At 39.6% G+C, this 17,476-nt stretch overlaps 1 protein-coding gene across 6 annotated transcripts in view; it reads left to right on the forward strand.

Annotated features, from left to right (window-relative positions):
- The window catches only part of LOC141781716 (partitioning defective 3 homolog B-like), a 242,277-nt gene that overhangs the window by 40,893 nt on the left and 183,908 nt on the right, over nucleotides 1-17,476 (forward strand). For 5 of the 6 annotated variants that reach the window (XM_074657501.1, XM_074657502.1, XM_074657499.1 and 2 more), the window contains exons 4-5: nucleotides 5,762-5,915; nucleotides 13,367-13,461. In XM_074657501.1, coding sequence (XP_074513602.1) covers nucleotides 5,762-5,915; nucleotides 13,367-13,461 — 249 coding nt within the window. Of the gene's footprint in view, nucleotides 1-4,521; nucleotides 4,645-5,761; nucleotides 5,916-13,366; nucleotides 13,462-17,476 lie in introns of those variants that run through there. The other variant, XM_074657503.1, reaches the window with a different exon arrangement.

Here is a 17,476-nt window from a genome sequence, read left to right on the forward strand (position 1 = left end):
AGCTAAACTTTACAAAATAACACTGTAGGCTGTTGAATCATGTTGATATTTACAAGGATTGCGATTGAAACATTTCGGATCGTCTTTTTCGTCATTCTGAAAGGCCAGGAGCGCAGTGAGTCTGTCTGCAGATAAACAATCTAGCGTTGTGTCATTCTCTGTCAGTCATTACCAAGATGCGCTGCAAATAAAAATCATTATTTTGTGATCACTTTACAACAAAAATACAGGTTAATGACATGCTGTGTGTTACATGGTGTGAAATGAGTGATTACGGAGAAAGTTAACTTTTAGTGTAGTATTGTGGATATCCCCCCTGGATAGAGTTAAGAGTGATTTATGCTTGCCGCATCTGCGAGGGTCGCTAGTGTCGGCACGGCCAACGGCCAGATTATAGAGTATTAAAAGATTCAAACGCTTCCTCGTCACGATTCCACTTCTGCTCATGTCCATGCAGCTGTCCTTGCGGGAAGTCTAACCAAAGCTTTAGGCTGCCAATTTTTTCAAAAACTTTTTTCAGAAACACATTCCCACTATGTGTGACTTGGAATTCGATATTGTGGCTCCAGTTTTGTCATTATCCCGAAAATCTCCTCCAGAAACCATTAAAATATTCTGCATATCCTTTCATATAAATCTTGCTATCTTATTGGTGATGGCCTTTTTACAAGCTTCTGGCGAGGGGTCCTGAGGATAAGTGCGGCTGAGACTCTCACACTTAGAATTCACAAAATTGGTGTCTGAGTAGAAGTGTTTGATTTTGGTTTGTTGGGTCAGGCCTTTGATTGATCCAAGCTCTCAGGTCAGGTAGTCCAACACGCACACACAAACACACACGCCAAATTACCTCCCACTAGCCTCTACTTGTTCTAGGTGAACTGTGTGAACCTTGTATTGACCACTCAGTAGAGATGAATAGGGAGTGGAGAAGGGATGGAGAGAGAGCTTAGAAGCAAACCTTAGGGGGAAGATTTAGCAAGCTTTAATCTTTAACCCCTCCGTTTCTATGTGTGCTGTTAATTAAAGCTGAACTAAGTTATTGTATAGTTGACAACCAAAGTGTTTCATGGAAATTTTTTTAATTTGGCATAACACAAGTATATCCTTATGTTTTTGGGTTGTACATCTGTCCGTTCGTCCCATTCTCCTGAACGTGATATCTCAGAAATGCCTGGATGGAGTTTCTTCAAATTTGGCACAAAGGGTCCACTTGGACTCAAGATGATTTGAGAATTTGGTGGTCAAAGGTCAAGGATATAGGATAAAATGATGAAGCGAGGACATTTTGGACAGATGTAAACTGCAACTTGACTGGTTGACGGAGGCATACAATCATGAGGTGGTAATTTTAGTTAGTTAGAAATAAAATTCACAGGTAAAATAATAGGTCATTTTAAGGAAAGTTACACATCATGATTAGTTCATTGTTGTATAACATTTTGTTCCAAGTGGAGTGATGCTCTGAGCATGGACATCTTAACAAGCTGTGGTTAACCCCGAGGCTGCCACTATACTGCTGAAGTGTCCTTAAGGTAGACACTCAACTCGTTACAGCATTGCCATTTGTGATTGAACCTGACATCCGACCTCTCCATGAGTAGGAGAGTAGATTTTTACTTGAGCAAATAATCACAACAAACCAGACTTCCATTTGGTTTGTGCCATCATAAGTCACTGTTTTACACTTCTTCCCAAACGAAGACGAGTTCCTCACTCAGGTGCGATTTTGAGCTCAAGTATTGATGTAGATGGATTAAGGCATTTCTACATGAGGTTGTCAGCGACACGATCAAAGTAAAATGTGTGTTTTGACAGGAAGCTGAAGCAGAAAGTTTACCAGCATCTTTATCTTTGAGTCTTGTCGAGGTTGTTGACAGGATGGCTGATGAGAAGGTTAAATGTTAGATATAATAGCATGACGTAGACGCATGCCAGTAGCAGCGCTCGATGGCTAAAAGTGACGATTAACTAATTACTTAAAGGCTGAAAAACATCTGGTGGGTACTGTACCTGGAAACAGCTTGTCAGCTTACAATATAGCGGTAGTCTTGAGGGGGAAAGAGGAACAAAGAGAGTTGGCAGCATGTAACTTTTCATTTTGCTGAAAATGGACACATCACTGTACTCCCACTTGACACGGTGACACTCTCAGACAATCTCAAGCCTCAGGTTTGCTTTTTGCTCTTACTCGCTGACATCCCAGAGGTTTTTACAGTACAGCACATCTGTCAGTCGCACTCATTATTATCATTATAATTCTCTCTCAGCTTCTGTCGCTCATGTTCTCAATGGCCATTTTTCTCTCTCTCTCTCTCTGTGCTTCTGCTCAATCTATGCTGCCTCACCTTTCTGTCTTCCCCCTCTCTCTCTCCCTCTCATGCTCAGGATGCCGTGTCATTTTGTTTGGCAGGTCTTTGAGTCCCCTGTCGAAGAGAACAGAGGCAAAGTCCTAATCTCTCATCGTCTGGCTGTCTTTCCTTTCTTTCCACCTCTGCTTTTTAAGAGACTCAGCAAGGCTATGTTGAGTTTATCTACCCATTTCTCTTCCTGTCATTCTTTCAGATGTTCTTTTTAAAGACTCTCTGCCACCCCTCAGTGTGTGTGTGTGTTTATCTGGAAGCTATTAGCCTTGTTCTACTCTTTTTAACAGACAGATTTACTGAAACTGGATAAAATGTGTATGTTTTAGATATGCTGCGATCGGTCGGCATATCAATCTCATTTTTCTCTTTTTTTTTTTCGGTCACCTTTACACAAATGTGCTAGTGATAGTTTTACGTTGGCATCAGCCCATCCCCCGACAGCATGGAGCTAGGCGGCTAACATGAACGGATGTTGCATTGACTTGTATTATGATGCGTTCAAGCTCTTCTCAGTAAAAATGATTATTGGGCGAAGGTGAATTATAACTCTATCATAATATGTTCAAATGAAACTTTGTAAAATGTAGTTTTATTCAATTATAGTTCCCAGAAAGAAAATCGAAATCGGCAAAAATCAGAATCAGCAGGTCAGACTTTTTAAAAATCGGAAATCAGAAAATTTCATCTCTACTTTTTTTTATTAAATATGTGCATTTTTTCCAACTTCCCATCTCTCTTTTTCTTGTCTACTTTTTTTTTTGCCATCCCTGCAGGTAGCTGCTGGACAATACTTGTATAAAAGGTTTGCACCAAAGCAGCTTGACAGAAAAGTGACAAATGCTCGCTATAAATTATCATCAAATTAAAAGCTCTGTGCTTGCATAACAAAAGCAAGGTTTTCTACTCATTACAGAAAGGTGTAAATTAAGTGCTGAGACAGAAGAGGGGGTAGGAGAAGAACAAAGTCGGGCAAGGTTTGTTATAAGAGGGGAGATGGAGCTAGACGATGAGGAAGATGTGTGTTAGATGGAAAAGGGGAGTGTGACAGAACATGAATGTGTGAGAGACTGAGAGGCAACGGTTGTACCGAACAGTTGGTGAGATATGGATGGGGAGAGGATGAGAAAGGTGCGATATTGTATAACTATATTATTCTGCTCTTCCTGGTGAGGTCATGCTGGAAAGAAACAACACATATATATACTAAGTATACTGTAGCTACACACTTAAAAAAAGCTTTTGTACTTTTGAAAATAAGTTTCGGTATCACTATGGAGCTTTTACATTTACATTTACATTTACACTTGGTAGATGCTTTTGTCCAAAGCGACGTACAAATAAGGTACAATTCAAGCCACAGCGGATCAAGGAGAAACCTTCGACAATAAGTGCCTCCAACACTCAGTTCCACCTGACACAAGTGCCACAGGGCTTGCAGGTGCATGAAGTAACATATAAGTGGCTAGAAAATTACTTCTTTTTGAGAAAAAGCAAGAGAAGGATCGAGAGAGAAAAAGAGCAAGAGCTTTTCTTGTCCTTTTCCAGTTCCTAATTTATCGTAAACCCCATGAAGAAACATCCAGTGAAAATCTGCTTTAATCATCAGGTTGGCCTTGAAAAAAAAAAAGCTGCTGTCGCTGGACTTCTCTTTACTAGCACCTGCGTAAGCTTTTAGTCTAAAATGTTGGCATCATTTTGCTCTTTAGAATTACATTTTCATAATGTTGGCATCGTTGTTTTTTTTTGCTTTCTTGTGCAGAAGAGCGAGCCAGCAAAATCACAGCGCTGTGCCTCACATCTGTGTGTGTGAGCACTACACTCTCATATGGTTTGTGCCTGTTTCTACTATAGGATGCATGTATATGCTCGTGTCTGTATGAGTGAGAGACTATGTTGCCTACACTTGTGGGTTCCAGTGTAGCAGGAAGCCTCTGGCTTTACTGGCAAACTCCCTTTTCTTTACTCTTGGCCATTATAGACACGAAGCACACACACACATACACACAGGTACACACTCACAGGTCTATTCAGGTTCTACGTGGAGGCCCCTAGAACACTGTGTTGACAAGCTCTGTGCTATGTTAGGCTAAACGCAGACTCAGTGCAATGCTCAATAGATGGGGATTCCACTATATAACACAGTTAGAGCTGGCGGGGCGGCGCACACACACACACGCAGATTGGAGACACGAATGGAGGCAGTTGTTGAACAGTAGACACACACTCTGTCGCAGGAATGCTGGGTTCCTTGGACATCCTCTATAGCGTCCTCATCCACAAGGTAATTCAGAAAGTTGTGTAAAAACAAATTGAAAGAAAGAAATGTGACCCTGGAAACTAGGGGTGTGAATCTTTTGGTATCTCAAGATTCGATTTGATTTTGATTCTTGGGGTCACGATTCCTGATTCAAAATTAATTCTCGATTCAGTACATAGTGGTGCTAATTTAAGGATGAAAGCTAAGTGTGTAAAAGATTATGGAGTTTTTATATCTGAAAAAGTTATATCAACTGATTGCAAAAATGTAAACACACAAAGGCAAGCCTAAGACAAAAGATGCCATTTATTAATGCTTAACTTGCACAAATTAACACTTTTTACTAAAAAGTTTTTACTATTTTTCAATTCACAGTGACTTCAATAATAACAAGTTCAAGATATACAAAAATAAAAATGCAGCCTGTTACATAAATACCGTTGGTAGGCTACCTGCCTTTTTATTTCTCAAAAACTTGCCAATTTCAAAATATATTGTACAGAAAATAACTCAGTAAAACTGGTATTTTGTGTGATTTTTTTTGACAAATCACACAATAATGCTTGACTTGACTTGCTTAATAATCGATTTTTAGAAGTTGTGAATCGATTCAGAATCTTACAAGATAAGAATCTTGATTCTAATACATGAATCGATTTTTCCCCCAACCCTACTGGAAAAGTTCTCCCAGCGTTGTCCTTTAGCTCCAGCCTATGCACATTCTCTACCTGTAATCATACACCTGGTGATAAGTGCAAAATATAGCTCAAGTTTTAACATTTACAGGTCTTTCTGTCTCTGGTTTTGTGCTAAGGGTTAATCCAAATCTGGTGGCTTCTGTTAGCATGTTTTCTTTGTGTGCATTCATGTTACCTCTAAATTTGGCTTTGCATTGTGCTCTATAATGCAGTGAATTAAGCGTATTGGAGTGTCTTTTCTCTCAGTGTGAGTGTAGAGCGTGTAGGGAGTAGCAAATAGAGAACCTGGAGTGACTGTGAGTGGAGTTATATAAGAATCTTTGAACAGAGTTCCTGCTGCTCCGCTCTGATCAAACACTGTGTTCATAATGGATGAAAAGAAGAGAAGAAATAAAACTAATAACCAGCTACATTTTCTGTGTGTTTTCTTTCTCACGTTTTAGCTGATGGCGGTGTATGAGGAGCAGGAAGCCCAGCAGAGGGGCGTGGCGAACACAAGGCTAGCCCCGAGCCCTGACCTCTACCAATCCGAGCTCGCCGTCTTCCAGCCGATCGCAGGGGGAGAGATCGAAGTCAATTCCTCGGCCCTCAAGTCCAGTGAGTCATTTTTCATTTATGTACTGTATATTGAATGTATTTTAGTACTTTAATACTTGAGAAAGTTATTTGCATAGTTTTACAAATTGTTAAAGCAAGAAGATATTTAATATAAACCAGAGATGTGGACTCGAGTCACATGACTTGGACTCGATTCAGACTTGAGTCACAAATTTGACGACTTAAGACTCGACTTGACAAAATCAAAAAAGACTTGCAACTCGACGTGGACTTTAACACCAATGACTTGTGACTTCAATTGGACTTGAGACTTGAGCCTTTTGACTTGAAAGTACTTGATACCTTCCCCCAAGATTAAAAAGTATGTTATTTAAAAAGAGGATTTACTTGTGAGAAAAAAAAACTGACCTGTCCCGAACAAACTGAATTTCTATTTTTTGTTTATTACTGAATCCCCGAAAAGTGTTTTTTTTTTGGTGGAACTCTGGACTCTATTTATTATAATGTCTTAGCGCTCTGCTCTCGAGAGGAAGAGCAATGACCTTAACATCAGTCAGGCTCTGGCATTTGTCGTCGCATCACAACATTTTTGTCCCAATTAGACAAAGTAAAGCTTTATGAAGACCAGCCATGTTATCTCCAGCAATCACAACCGCTCTGTGTCTGAGTCTGCTGGCTCTGAGAGACCAGATACTCCCAAGTATTTCACTACTTCCCCCATTGTCGACGAGGCTAGGACTAGGCTGTAATATAAAAACAATAAAGTTGTTCTTTATACTCTTCAGAGTTTTCCGCCAGTAAAGTTGTGCCAGATATCCCTACTCTGCTTCTGGGACTTTGTAAGTCAAAGGTTTACTGACACATGGTCTAAATGCTTTTTCAAAGGACCCCTCTGACTTTTCAAAGAAAAAAGAAGTCCTTTGGGGAACTGATTTTACCTTTTAGGTGTAACCTGTAGGTCAGTGCATAAACGGGTCAATGTCACAACTGATGTCAGACAAGAAACAGGTTCATTTGGACTCAAATTTGATGTGGAGGTTGACTGCTAGGGCGAGTCAGTGAAGGATAGTGAAGTCCATTTTGGAGGGATGGATAGATGGCTAAATAATCAGTCAATTGAAACATAAAAAAGTAGTCATGTCATGTAATGGTTTATTAGGTACATGGTGTTCTTACATGTAGTTTCAGAGCCGAGACACATGTTTTGTAGACAATAGGAACGATGTTATAACTTTGCATTACGGGTGCAGGTAAAGGTCAGGATGTGATGGGCATGTTCTGCAGGACAGTGATGAAAACAAGATGAGGACAGCTGATATGTTGGCAGCAGCGTCTCTGAGATGCAGAGTGAGATGAGGATGAAAGAGAATCAGATGGAGGAGAAGCAGAGGAAACAGAGGACAGGAAGTGTATGTGTAATGTCAGGCGGCAGAACAAACTCTGATGTCTGCGTCTGCTTACTGTAACGTGGAATAGACCTCTCTGAATCTGAATGACCTTTCTTTCTCTCTGTCTCCCTCTCTTTCTTTCTTTCTTCCCATCTCCCCTGGTTCCTCTCTCTCTCTCTCTCTCTCTCTCCCTTCCTTCATCTCTTTCTGTCTTTTGTCAAGTCAAGTGCCCGCTCAGTAGAGGTACTGTAGATGTGAGAGCTGTCACAGTAACGTGTTCAAATAAAATTTTGCCTTAACATAACAAACCATGTGGGTGATGGATTGTGTGTAGCTACAGTTCGCCAAAGCCTCTGCATTACTCCCAGTTGCCTCCTGCTGTCAGCTAATCACAGATTCCACTTAGTTATGAATTGTAGACTCTATATCTGCTTTCATTGTTGCTCGGTCCGTACCATCCATCCACATGAACGCTTGGCATTTAAACATAATCTGTCAAGGTTGTTTTTCAAAATGTCATTAATATGCCAAATGAAGTGTGACAATGCTCATCCATCTATTGTAAGTTGGATCCTATCAGGCATTACTTTCCAACTCTTGTTGTTTTTCATGATACTATTGGAATTTCTCAGTCGGCTTGAAGGATGTCAAGGAGTTTATTGAGCTCGAGGACTCCCACGCTGAATCAAAAAATCACAGCACAGTTTAGTACAGTAGGTTATTGCAGCAATATTTTCCTCTTCCTCCATTGCATTAGATCTAATTTCACACACAGTATATAATACAGCAACAATCATGTACTGTATGTTGCATCTATACTACTAGTTTTGACATAATTGACATTTCAGCTTGTATGACCTTCCTAAGTGAAGCTGTATGATCCAGACACCGTTAAGACAGGAAGTTTAGTCTGTTCTCAGTATGGTCGCCTGTCAGAAGAGATTAGTAGTAATGTGTGACTGTCGTGGTAGATTAGAGGTAACGGAGCTCTGGAGACGATCACTGTCAGTGGGAGAAGGTCACGCTTAGGCCTCCATCACTGACTACATTTACATGAACACTAATATTCCACTATTGTTCTGAAAATGACAATATTCCTAATTTGATACGGGTCATGTAAACAGCATATTCTGTTTGGATATTCTGAATTAGGCCTTATTCCGAATGGAGCATTTTCAGATGAAGACATGTGGGATTTGCTGATATTATTCAGGTTTTAGGAGCATTCTTTGGACATGTATACAGCTCATTCAGAATACACGTCTCGACTGGGGTTTTTACGGCAGTTTGCGACACACAACCTCTTTCCTGTTTTCATCCAACTCCTAGTTTGCAGAGATGCATGCCCAAAAGAAAAGCCCACATTTGTGGTCGGAAGGAGAAACACAGCTACTTTTATTATCATTATGAAAGACTTGGATATCAACAGGTTTTTGGATATGAGTAAATATCACAACACCGACCTTTTCAAGAAGGTGGTTGAAGGAATGAAAGAGGGAGGCTGTGTTCGCACGGTCCAACAAGTACACCACCGGTTAGGTTAATCAGAGTATGCACGGCTGCATGTAAACGCGAATATTAGTGGAATATTCATTTTCATTAGCCATTTAAACAGCTTGGTAGGGATGTTGTCTTTTTCGGAATAAAGGCAAAAAAACAGATTTTGTGCATGTAAATGTAGTCACTGTTTGACTCCTGTCTCTTCAACTCTATTGCTCATTGTTTCTGCTTCTCTCTGGCTTTCTTTCTCTTGCTCTTGTTTTTGTTTATATCACTGTTGAATACTAGCTGACATGATGTTTCACACTTTACTCCACGAAGGACTCAAGCAGAGTCAGAAACATACAGTAGGTGTAGTAGTGTTGATGAGAACCACTGCTCAACATTGAGAATCAAAGTGCTGAAGTGATTATACAGGATCAGCAGTAGATGGATAGGGAAGACCGCTGATTAAAGTGTTTTTTTTTTTTTTAAGTGGCACACTTACCATGGCTCGTGGAGCTGCCGTAATTGTTATAATGGCTCGAATCTTATCAAGCGTCAAATACCGAACATTATATATACATTAGTTGGGCTGGGTGCTTTTAACAAAGTCCAGAAAAATAAGCCTTTTCCACAGAGGACGTTTTGACATGTAAATAGTGAAATTAATGATGGCTGGATTCCATTTAGCTGCTTCAGTTTCAGGGTCTTGGTATTGTTCATGTTGGCTCAGAAGCCATGTTTCCATTCAATTGTCAAGTGAATTTTAAGCAAACTTTTTAGAAATGTCGCAAAAAAAAAAAATCCTTATTGGCCGCATTTCCACCGCCGACAGCAGAAACAGCTGATCAGTCGTGTGAGTTAAATGTTCGCTACGTCAGAATTTATTCATCCAAGGCGTTTCCATAACCTATTTAGCGCAACAACTCTTTTTTAAAAACCATCTAAAGCGTGCGGTTTATCGAATTTTGCCATTTCCATAGAGCTTTTTCTAATGCGATACTTCAAAATACAAATAAAATACTGTCAGAGCTTACTGGAACACTTGATTAGAACGAAGCCATCGCTAATGTTAATAGTAAAACCATTGCTTTTCCAGCCTTTACCACAACAATGGGATGATTTTTCATTTATTTGCTTTTAGGATATATTTACCGTCTTTATTGAGAAAATCATAACCAAGTATGTTGCGGCATTTTTGATTATTTAACATACAACACTCTGCTAAAAAATATATGTAACTGAACTGTAATGCAACCTTTAAAAACAGGAAAAGACAACATTTAAGCTATTTGCTGATATTCCAACGACAAAAATACTATATCCAGCCTCATAGCATGCTATCAATAGGCCTACTATATTGTCATATTATAGTCTAGCCCTACAGTATATAGTGTTATTACTACAGTGGGGATTACTAGGTGATCTAAAACTGACACTACATTTTGCCAGTCTAGTAGAAAAGTATTGATCTTGGAATGTCTATAAGCACTACTATTTGTCCCTAGATGGCCGTTGTTATCTATCTTAATGTGCCACTGGATATAGACAGCATACACCCAAACACAATGGGACATTTTCACCGCATCATTTCTGGTTTCCTGTCTCGACAGGTCTGCTTCAGTCTAAAACTGGGAAGGTGAGGTGTTACAGCGAAGCAAAAGATAATAGCACAGAATTCAATTTTATTTAAAGGCTTCTGTAATTTTGGTCTTAACAATGTTTTGATTTTGGTGTTCTTTAATCTTCCTTTTTCATTGCACCTCGTACATCTCGTCTTTGTATCTCACTGATTATCCTTTCCTTTGTTCGTCCCTTTATTTCTCTATCTATTTCCGTCATCTGTTTCTCATTTTTACGTCCTTTGTCCTCTCTCCATTTACCCGTCTTTCATTGCCTCTCTTTGAAGAGATGAATTGATTAGAGGTTTGATGTAATCCATACCCCCCAGCCAGCCTTAAGAGCACCGAGGGTCCATTTTGTGACAATCAATATATGACCCTACAAATATCATTTGGCATGTGTTCTGAGTAGTCCACTCATTTAGAGCTTCCCTCCACCCTCACCACCACCTTTCCCATTTTATCCCCAGTGGAACCATCGAGCCTAACATGACCATGTTCTTAATGTATATATGGATTGATGGGCCCGCAGTGCAACACACTGATCATACCTCCGGTAATAAATGTTATTTATTTGAATAGCTTTCTGCAGTGTTGACTTTTCTTGCCATTTCACTATTTCTTCAAGCTCCAGCAGAATCACAGGCGATAGTGTGGTGTGTGCTTCATCCATCAGCTTCTGTTAAATGATGATTTTATGCAGTGGGCTGATGAGATGTGGAGAGGGAGACACTATCATATGTTACTTACATGCACAGGGAGATCTGCAAATCAGACACTTATTGGTCATTTGGACGCATGAACACCAGTGTGTTCACTGAAGGGACGTTAGAGGAAGGGAACGCACATTAACTTCTCACACACTCTCCTTGCAGGTCTAATGAACACATGGAGCGGTGCACATCTCCAAAAACAACATCCAGGAATGAGCTCTGTGATAACACTGCTACAGTATAGTATGTATGTTATCAGCAGATATGGACATGCACACATAAAAGTCTCCGGCTGTGCTGGCTGATGAGTTTTGATCATTACAGAAGTAGTAATTAGGGGTGCAGAATTTTGAAAAAAATATCTAATTACAATTATTTTGACTGATATTGCAATTACGATATGATTTGCGATATTAGGAGGAATGATCATTTTTACATAATTATTCTAATTTTCGTGGAAAAACATATTAAAATGATTATGGTGTGATTTTTGCGGGGATCTATTTCTAACAAAGATGTTTTCATAAGTCTGTAGAATCTGATGTGTAGGCCAGTACATCTCTGCAGCACCTCAATATTTAATTAAAATGGTATTTTGACACACCTTTCACCTTTAACAAATATTGAGATTTCCTCCTCATCCTGTGTCTTGAGAATTGTAGAAGTCCATATTGCGATTTCAATAGAATTTCAATTAACAGTCCAGCCCTAGTAGTAATGAAACCCTCAGGCTTCATTCACATGGTGAATGCTTTAGGGTCATGATTTCTTACTCGTTGTTTCTATAGTTCTTTGACTTTTATCCTCTACTAAATGTCCACCGCCCACCAGTCATACCACTCTATCGCTCTTTATTTCTTTCTTTTTAATAAGCTATAAATGGTATACATACATGAGTTTCCATGGAGATGGTAATGTGCCTAATTGTGGAATCTGTTCAACAAAGCACATTCTGCCTTATCAGTATGTCCTCATTGGCATTTAGACACAACTTTTTTGAAAACTCAGAAAGTTTGAGTTAGCTCTATAGAAAAACATCTCTAAAAAGAAAAAAGAAAATCTTCAAAATGTTATTAAATTTGTCTTAGATTAAGTTCTAGATACTGTAGCTGTGAAAAGCTTATTTAAAGAGGACCTATTATGCTTTTGTGCTTTTCCTCTTTCCTTTGGTGTGTTAGGGGTCGTTCACATGCAGCATTTTTTTGCACCCTCAAATCCATTGTTGTCAACATAGACGCGCAGAAGAAGAATACAAGTATGCACCTGAAAATGAGCATGATGGGTCCTCTTTAAACCCTGCAGCTGCCCCAATGAATACACATCCATAGGCATACATTTGTGCTTGTATGCACTCATATCCCCATGCTCTATGTACTGTAGCTTCCATGTCTTTAACTTGTTTTATGATAAGCATTGTTTTCTCACAAAATCTGCCTGTTATTTTACCTCACTGAGTGTCGGGAGGGGGTTCTTGTTTTTGTTTGTAAGCATACTTGAGTTGACTTGGACTGATGTCACAGGCACGTTGCAGTGACAGAGTGGAAATTCATTTTGTCAACCCAAGAAATTTAAAAAAATTCATCTCTCCTCTCTCTTTCTTCCTCATCACGCTTTGACACTCGTAAAGAAACACACACCAACTCCTCTCTGTAGTGTGGCAGGACGAGCTCAGGGTCTGTATCTTGTCATCTAAAAGATTATTATTAGACATGAATTTGGCTGAACTATGACTCCATCAAAATAGCATTAACAATTTTAAGGTAGTCGTGTGTGTGCGTGCTTGAATCAGAGAGACTGGCTGTAGATTCTGAAGCAGTGCAGACTTCTATTCTCACCATTTGTTTTTCATATTTCTTGTTCTATTAACAGTCTGATAGGAAGTAGTCACACTGTGTCATGTTAGACTGACAGAGAGCCAGGTTCCTGGTTTTTATCAGAGGAAACTAGAGAGGAAAAGAGAACAGCTTGAAAGAATATAGCAGATTTAATGTGGATTAAAACATAACATTGTTTTTTTGCTTTTTTCATGCTAAATAACTTATTTCCAAGAAACTTGCGAGCACATCTCTGGTAAACACAAGATTTAAATTGGTGCTTTTGTGTGATTTTTTTTGTGTGGAGAAACTAATTTTTTTACAGATCTGTCGATTAAATCAACTAATCGATTAGTCGACAGAATAGTATAAATGTTAGTCGGCTAAGAACTTCTTTGGTTGAGGACAGCCAAAAACACTCAGAGCTGCCTGCACATATGAGATGTGTTTGTGTCCTTGTGTTTTCTACAGACACCCCCCTGTTGGTGAGAAGCAGCAGTGACTCAGCCCTCAGCCCCCAGCCGACAGAGACCGAACCCTCCCTCAATGAGGACACCGCCGGGATGGTAAGACCCTGAGGAACTAAGACAGAAAGCAGACACAAACACATGCAGTTTGTAACACACCATATACACATTGTATGTATACACACTAAACCTACACAGAGGAAATGCAACACAGAGATGTTCTGATGTTGTGAGGACACATATGCATTGATGAGAAGCCTCATGTTTTTGTCTTCACAATAAGAAAATGCTTGATGGATTGATCCGAACTCCATTCAGAAAACAAGCGTTTTAAAAGTTGTTTGCTTGTCATCTTGTGAACAGACCTGACAAAGCATGAATTCAGACTTTTTACAAATCTGCATCATTATATAGTTATTTCAGCATACTTTTGATCTGTTTATTGGAATGAAATCACAGCAAAATCGGTTTATTTTGGGTTAATACCGCTGAAGTAAACCAGAATAATTCAGCCGTTGTGTGACTTGCTATATACGTACAGCCTCTGGATGATGTTATGAATCCAGACACGACAGTGTTTGGTTTTCCGAAGTATCTCGGACTTCGACAACATGTACAAAGCAGAAGTTGTGATTATTTCACCCATGTCTGATGAATCGTTGTTGGTATCTACATGGAGGTATGCCTCTCCTCCTTTCCGGCACGTTTAGAGCGAGTGATGTGAATAACAAATCCCACGAAAGTTTGCTTTGCGTTTGGCGTGAACGCAGCATGAGGCACTGCCTGTCATTTGTAAAGCTTGTAATATGTGTAGTTGACGTTGCTTCACATTTGTCAATTATGCTCATGCACAAGACATCAGCTTTCGTGTTAATTCTGTTTCCTGTTTGATATTTATTTTTAGTTTTATAGTTTTTGTCCCACTAGCAACATAAGAGCCTCACTTTAGAATGACGATGACGTTTTGCGGGTCCCTCAGATGAAGATTTTCAATGGTTTTCGTGACCCACTCAGCTTTTGTCAAGCACCAGTGTCGGGTCAAAATTTCCACTGCAGCAGAATGAACAGAAGGATCTAATTGAGACATCTCATAAACGTGTCAACAAGAGACTGGTTTCAGTTGCTTAGCAGTGCAAAAGAGACATCATGTATTTCTTTAGAACGCATTGGTTTGCTTTAATACGACCCAGTATGTTGCCATTAACATGAATCAGATCACACTTTTTTAACAAGTGTAAAAGGCAAACTGATTTCTTTCTTCAAGTCTTATGGTCAGCTTTTCTGTTGTGTTCTAATAGGTTTATCAGCTTTTGTAAGATATTGATTTAGTATGATGGATCCTCATGGACTGTGCTATGGTAATCTGATATGCAGATCTCCATGGAGACACATTCATATTCCCAAGGGGATAAACACTTTGATTTTAATGACCCCATGGCCTTTCATCGAGTAGGGTTTTCCGGATGCCACAGCTGGTAATGCTCAGAGCATACGGTAGCAAATTGTTGATATACAGGAGTCTTTTACGCTTAATGTTTACTGCCTACAAATGTATTTCCTATTGGAAAAGAATCGATGAAGGTCATTGAGACATAAATAAAAGGTGTAAAGTCCAACCTCAACAAAAGTAATTTAAGAAAGGTTTATGTTTATTTAAGAAATTCTAATTTTGTGTCATTTGTGTGACTTGTTCTGTATCTAGGAAAGCCTCACTTATACACTATACATATATTGTACATATGTTTCATACCTACAAAGTATAACAATGTAAATACATACATTTTATCTTAACCAATCAGTATAAAATTGAATCAGATATCAGTACGAGTACTGATAAAACAAATAAGAAGTAAATAACTTAACTTTTTAAACGTTTTTTCTTTTTCCTGCCACCATTCTGCCATATGGCAGCAGTGTGTAGGTCTGTGTGTAGTGGTAGGGTATATATGTGTTTAAAGGTCGGGGGTGAGCGGTGCCTGTGGAGTCTTCGTGTTCTTTCTAATCCAGACATGCTTTGTCACATCAAACTCTTCTAACAAAGACGGATGACTCTCTCCGTTCTCTTCTCTCTTTTCATCCTCTCTCTCCCTTTCTCTAAAGGGCAGAGGGCAAACTCTTTCTCCTTTTTTCTCCTCTGCTTCTTCCTCCCCCTCCTCTCCTCCTTCCTTACTTCTGCCGACCTCTCACTTTTTCATGTCTCCTTTTTTTTTCTTCATATTTTCAACATCTTGGTCCAAACGTCGTCTTTGTAACTTTGACCCTCGGCCCTGATGTTTAACCCCTGATCCGTGTTGTCTATTCTCTCTCCTCTGAAGATAATATATCTGTTTTTCTACATCTCCTATTTCCTCTTTTACTGAAGCCACACTCCATATCTACTCCGTTTCTGTCCTTTGCCGTAACAATCCTCTATCTGTTTTTACATTTTTCTTCCTATTCCTTCCTTGGTCCTTATTCTGAGTTTCCACTTTCATATCTGATATGAGGTAGGAGATAGTAATAATTACATGATTATTATCCCACCAAAAATGTTTCTGTCCACTCTGTGAAAGTAAAACACCAAATACTCTCCTATTCCTTCCTCATGTCTCCTCTTCCTTTCCCTTACAGTACCTTCCACACCACTTTCTCTGTCAGCGTCTCTGAGTTGATGCTTCTTATATGTATTTTACGCTAACACACACCTTTTCACTAATTCAGTCTCACACAGACACGCATTGTCTTATGAGAACACAGTAATGAATATTATCATAATACAGTGTGCCAGTTGGATAGAGATTACTTGTTATGATCGTGTGTTACTGTTTCATATTCCCCCTAGAAGGTTGGACACAGCAAATCCCTCAAGTTCACTGGTTGAAGCGGCTCAAGGCCTGATTGGACTCTTGAGTGCTGAGCTTTCTCCCCTTGAGATTCCTCACTGGACAAACATCCTTTTTTTAACCATGCTGTGTTCCCCGTAGAACAAGCTGTTTGCAAGGTTCAGTTCTTTTGGGGAATGTGATTGGTTCTCAGAGGTGGCCGGTCTCCCTGCTTAACCTTACTGAGGCTGAAGAAGCAGTGGTAATAGTAGTACTAGCAGAAGTTAAAGCTGTTTTTGATGAATATTTCGTTTAGTTAGAGAGAATAGTCTACTGTGTACTAATAACACTTAATAATAACACTGGTGACTTAACACATTTGTTACTATACATCAGGTATAGTTGCCACAAAGTGTTGGGTATATTCTTTTGTAACCGACCACACTGACTGAGCTTAAGGGTGTTTTCATATTAGGTACGATTGATCCGTACTGTGCCTGCTCAGCTTTCACATTAGTAAAGTTATTCCGTACCCGAGTACACTTGCATCATCATCCACGTGCATTTGTTTATGTTGAGATCAGCTGTTATATATATATATATATATATATATATATATATATATATATATTATATAGTTCACCAAGTTTGATGTTAAAATATGCTGACACTACACGCAGTTTATCCCCGCTTTCTCTCTCTCTCTGCCCGCTGAACGGCTCTTGTTCTTCGGAGGCAGACCGTTAAATTAGTTAAATAAAATAACAACATAATCGTCCAACCCCATCGCCTACTATTGTCTATATTTTTTAAGGACCCTCTCGCCTGCCTTCCTGCTTTATCACCCATGCCGAAGCAGTTCAGAAGATGAGATCGGCGCATGTTGCGCTCACATACATATTTCGGAGGAGACCGGCGGCGTTAAAAAAAGCCCGCCCTTTCAAAACTACTTGCTGACTGCTAACGTTACTTGCGTTAAATAGCAGTCCACTTCCGTGTTTTGGTACAGTCGGCTTTCACACCTGATGCGAACCGTACCAGAGTACACAAGAACCGTTCTCAAGACCACCTTTTCAAGTAGACTCGAGTACGGATCAAGGAACCGTGCCCGAGTACGGTACGGAGCGTTCACACTAATCAAACAAACTGGACTTTGGGGACAAGTGTACTCGGATCCGGGCCCGGGTCTCTGATGTGAAAGCACCCCTGGAACTTAAAATTTGTTTTACGATGATCCACCTGAGCAAAACAGCCATCTGTTCTGATTTTCTACCTACAGCGACATGAAACACAGTTTAGCAGAAATGAAATCT

This window comes from Sebastes fasciatus, chromosome 14 (genome assembly GCF_043250625.1).
Source record: "Sebastes fasciatus isolate fSebFas1 chromosome 14, fSebFas1.pri, whole genome shotgun sequence".
NCBI classification, from domain to species: Eukaryota; Metazoa; Chordata; class Actinopteri; order Perciformes; family Sebastidae; genus Sebastes; species Sebastes fasciatus.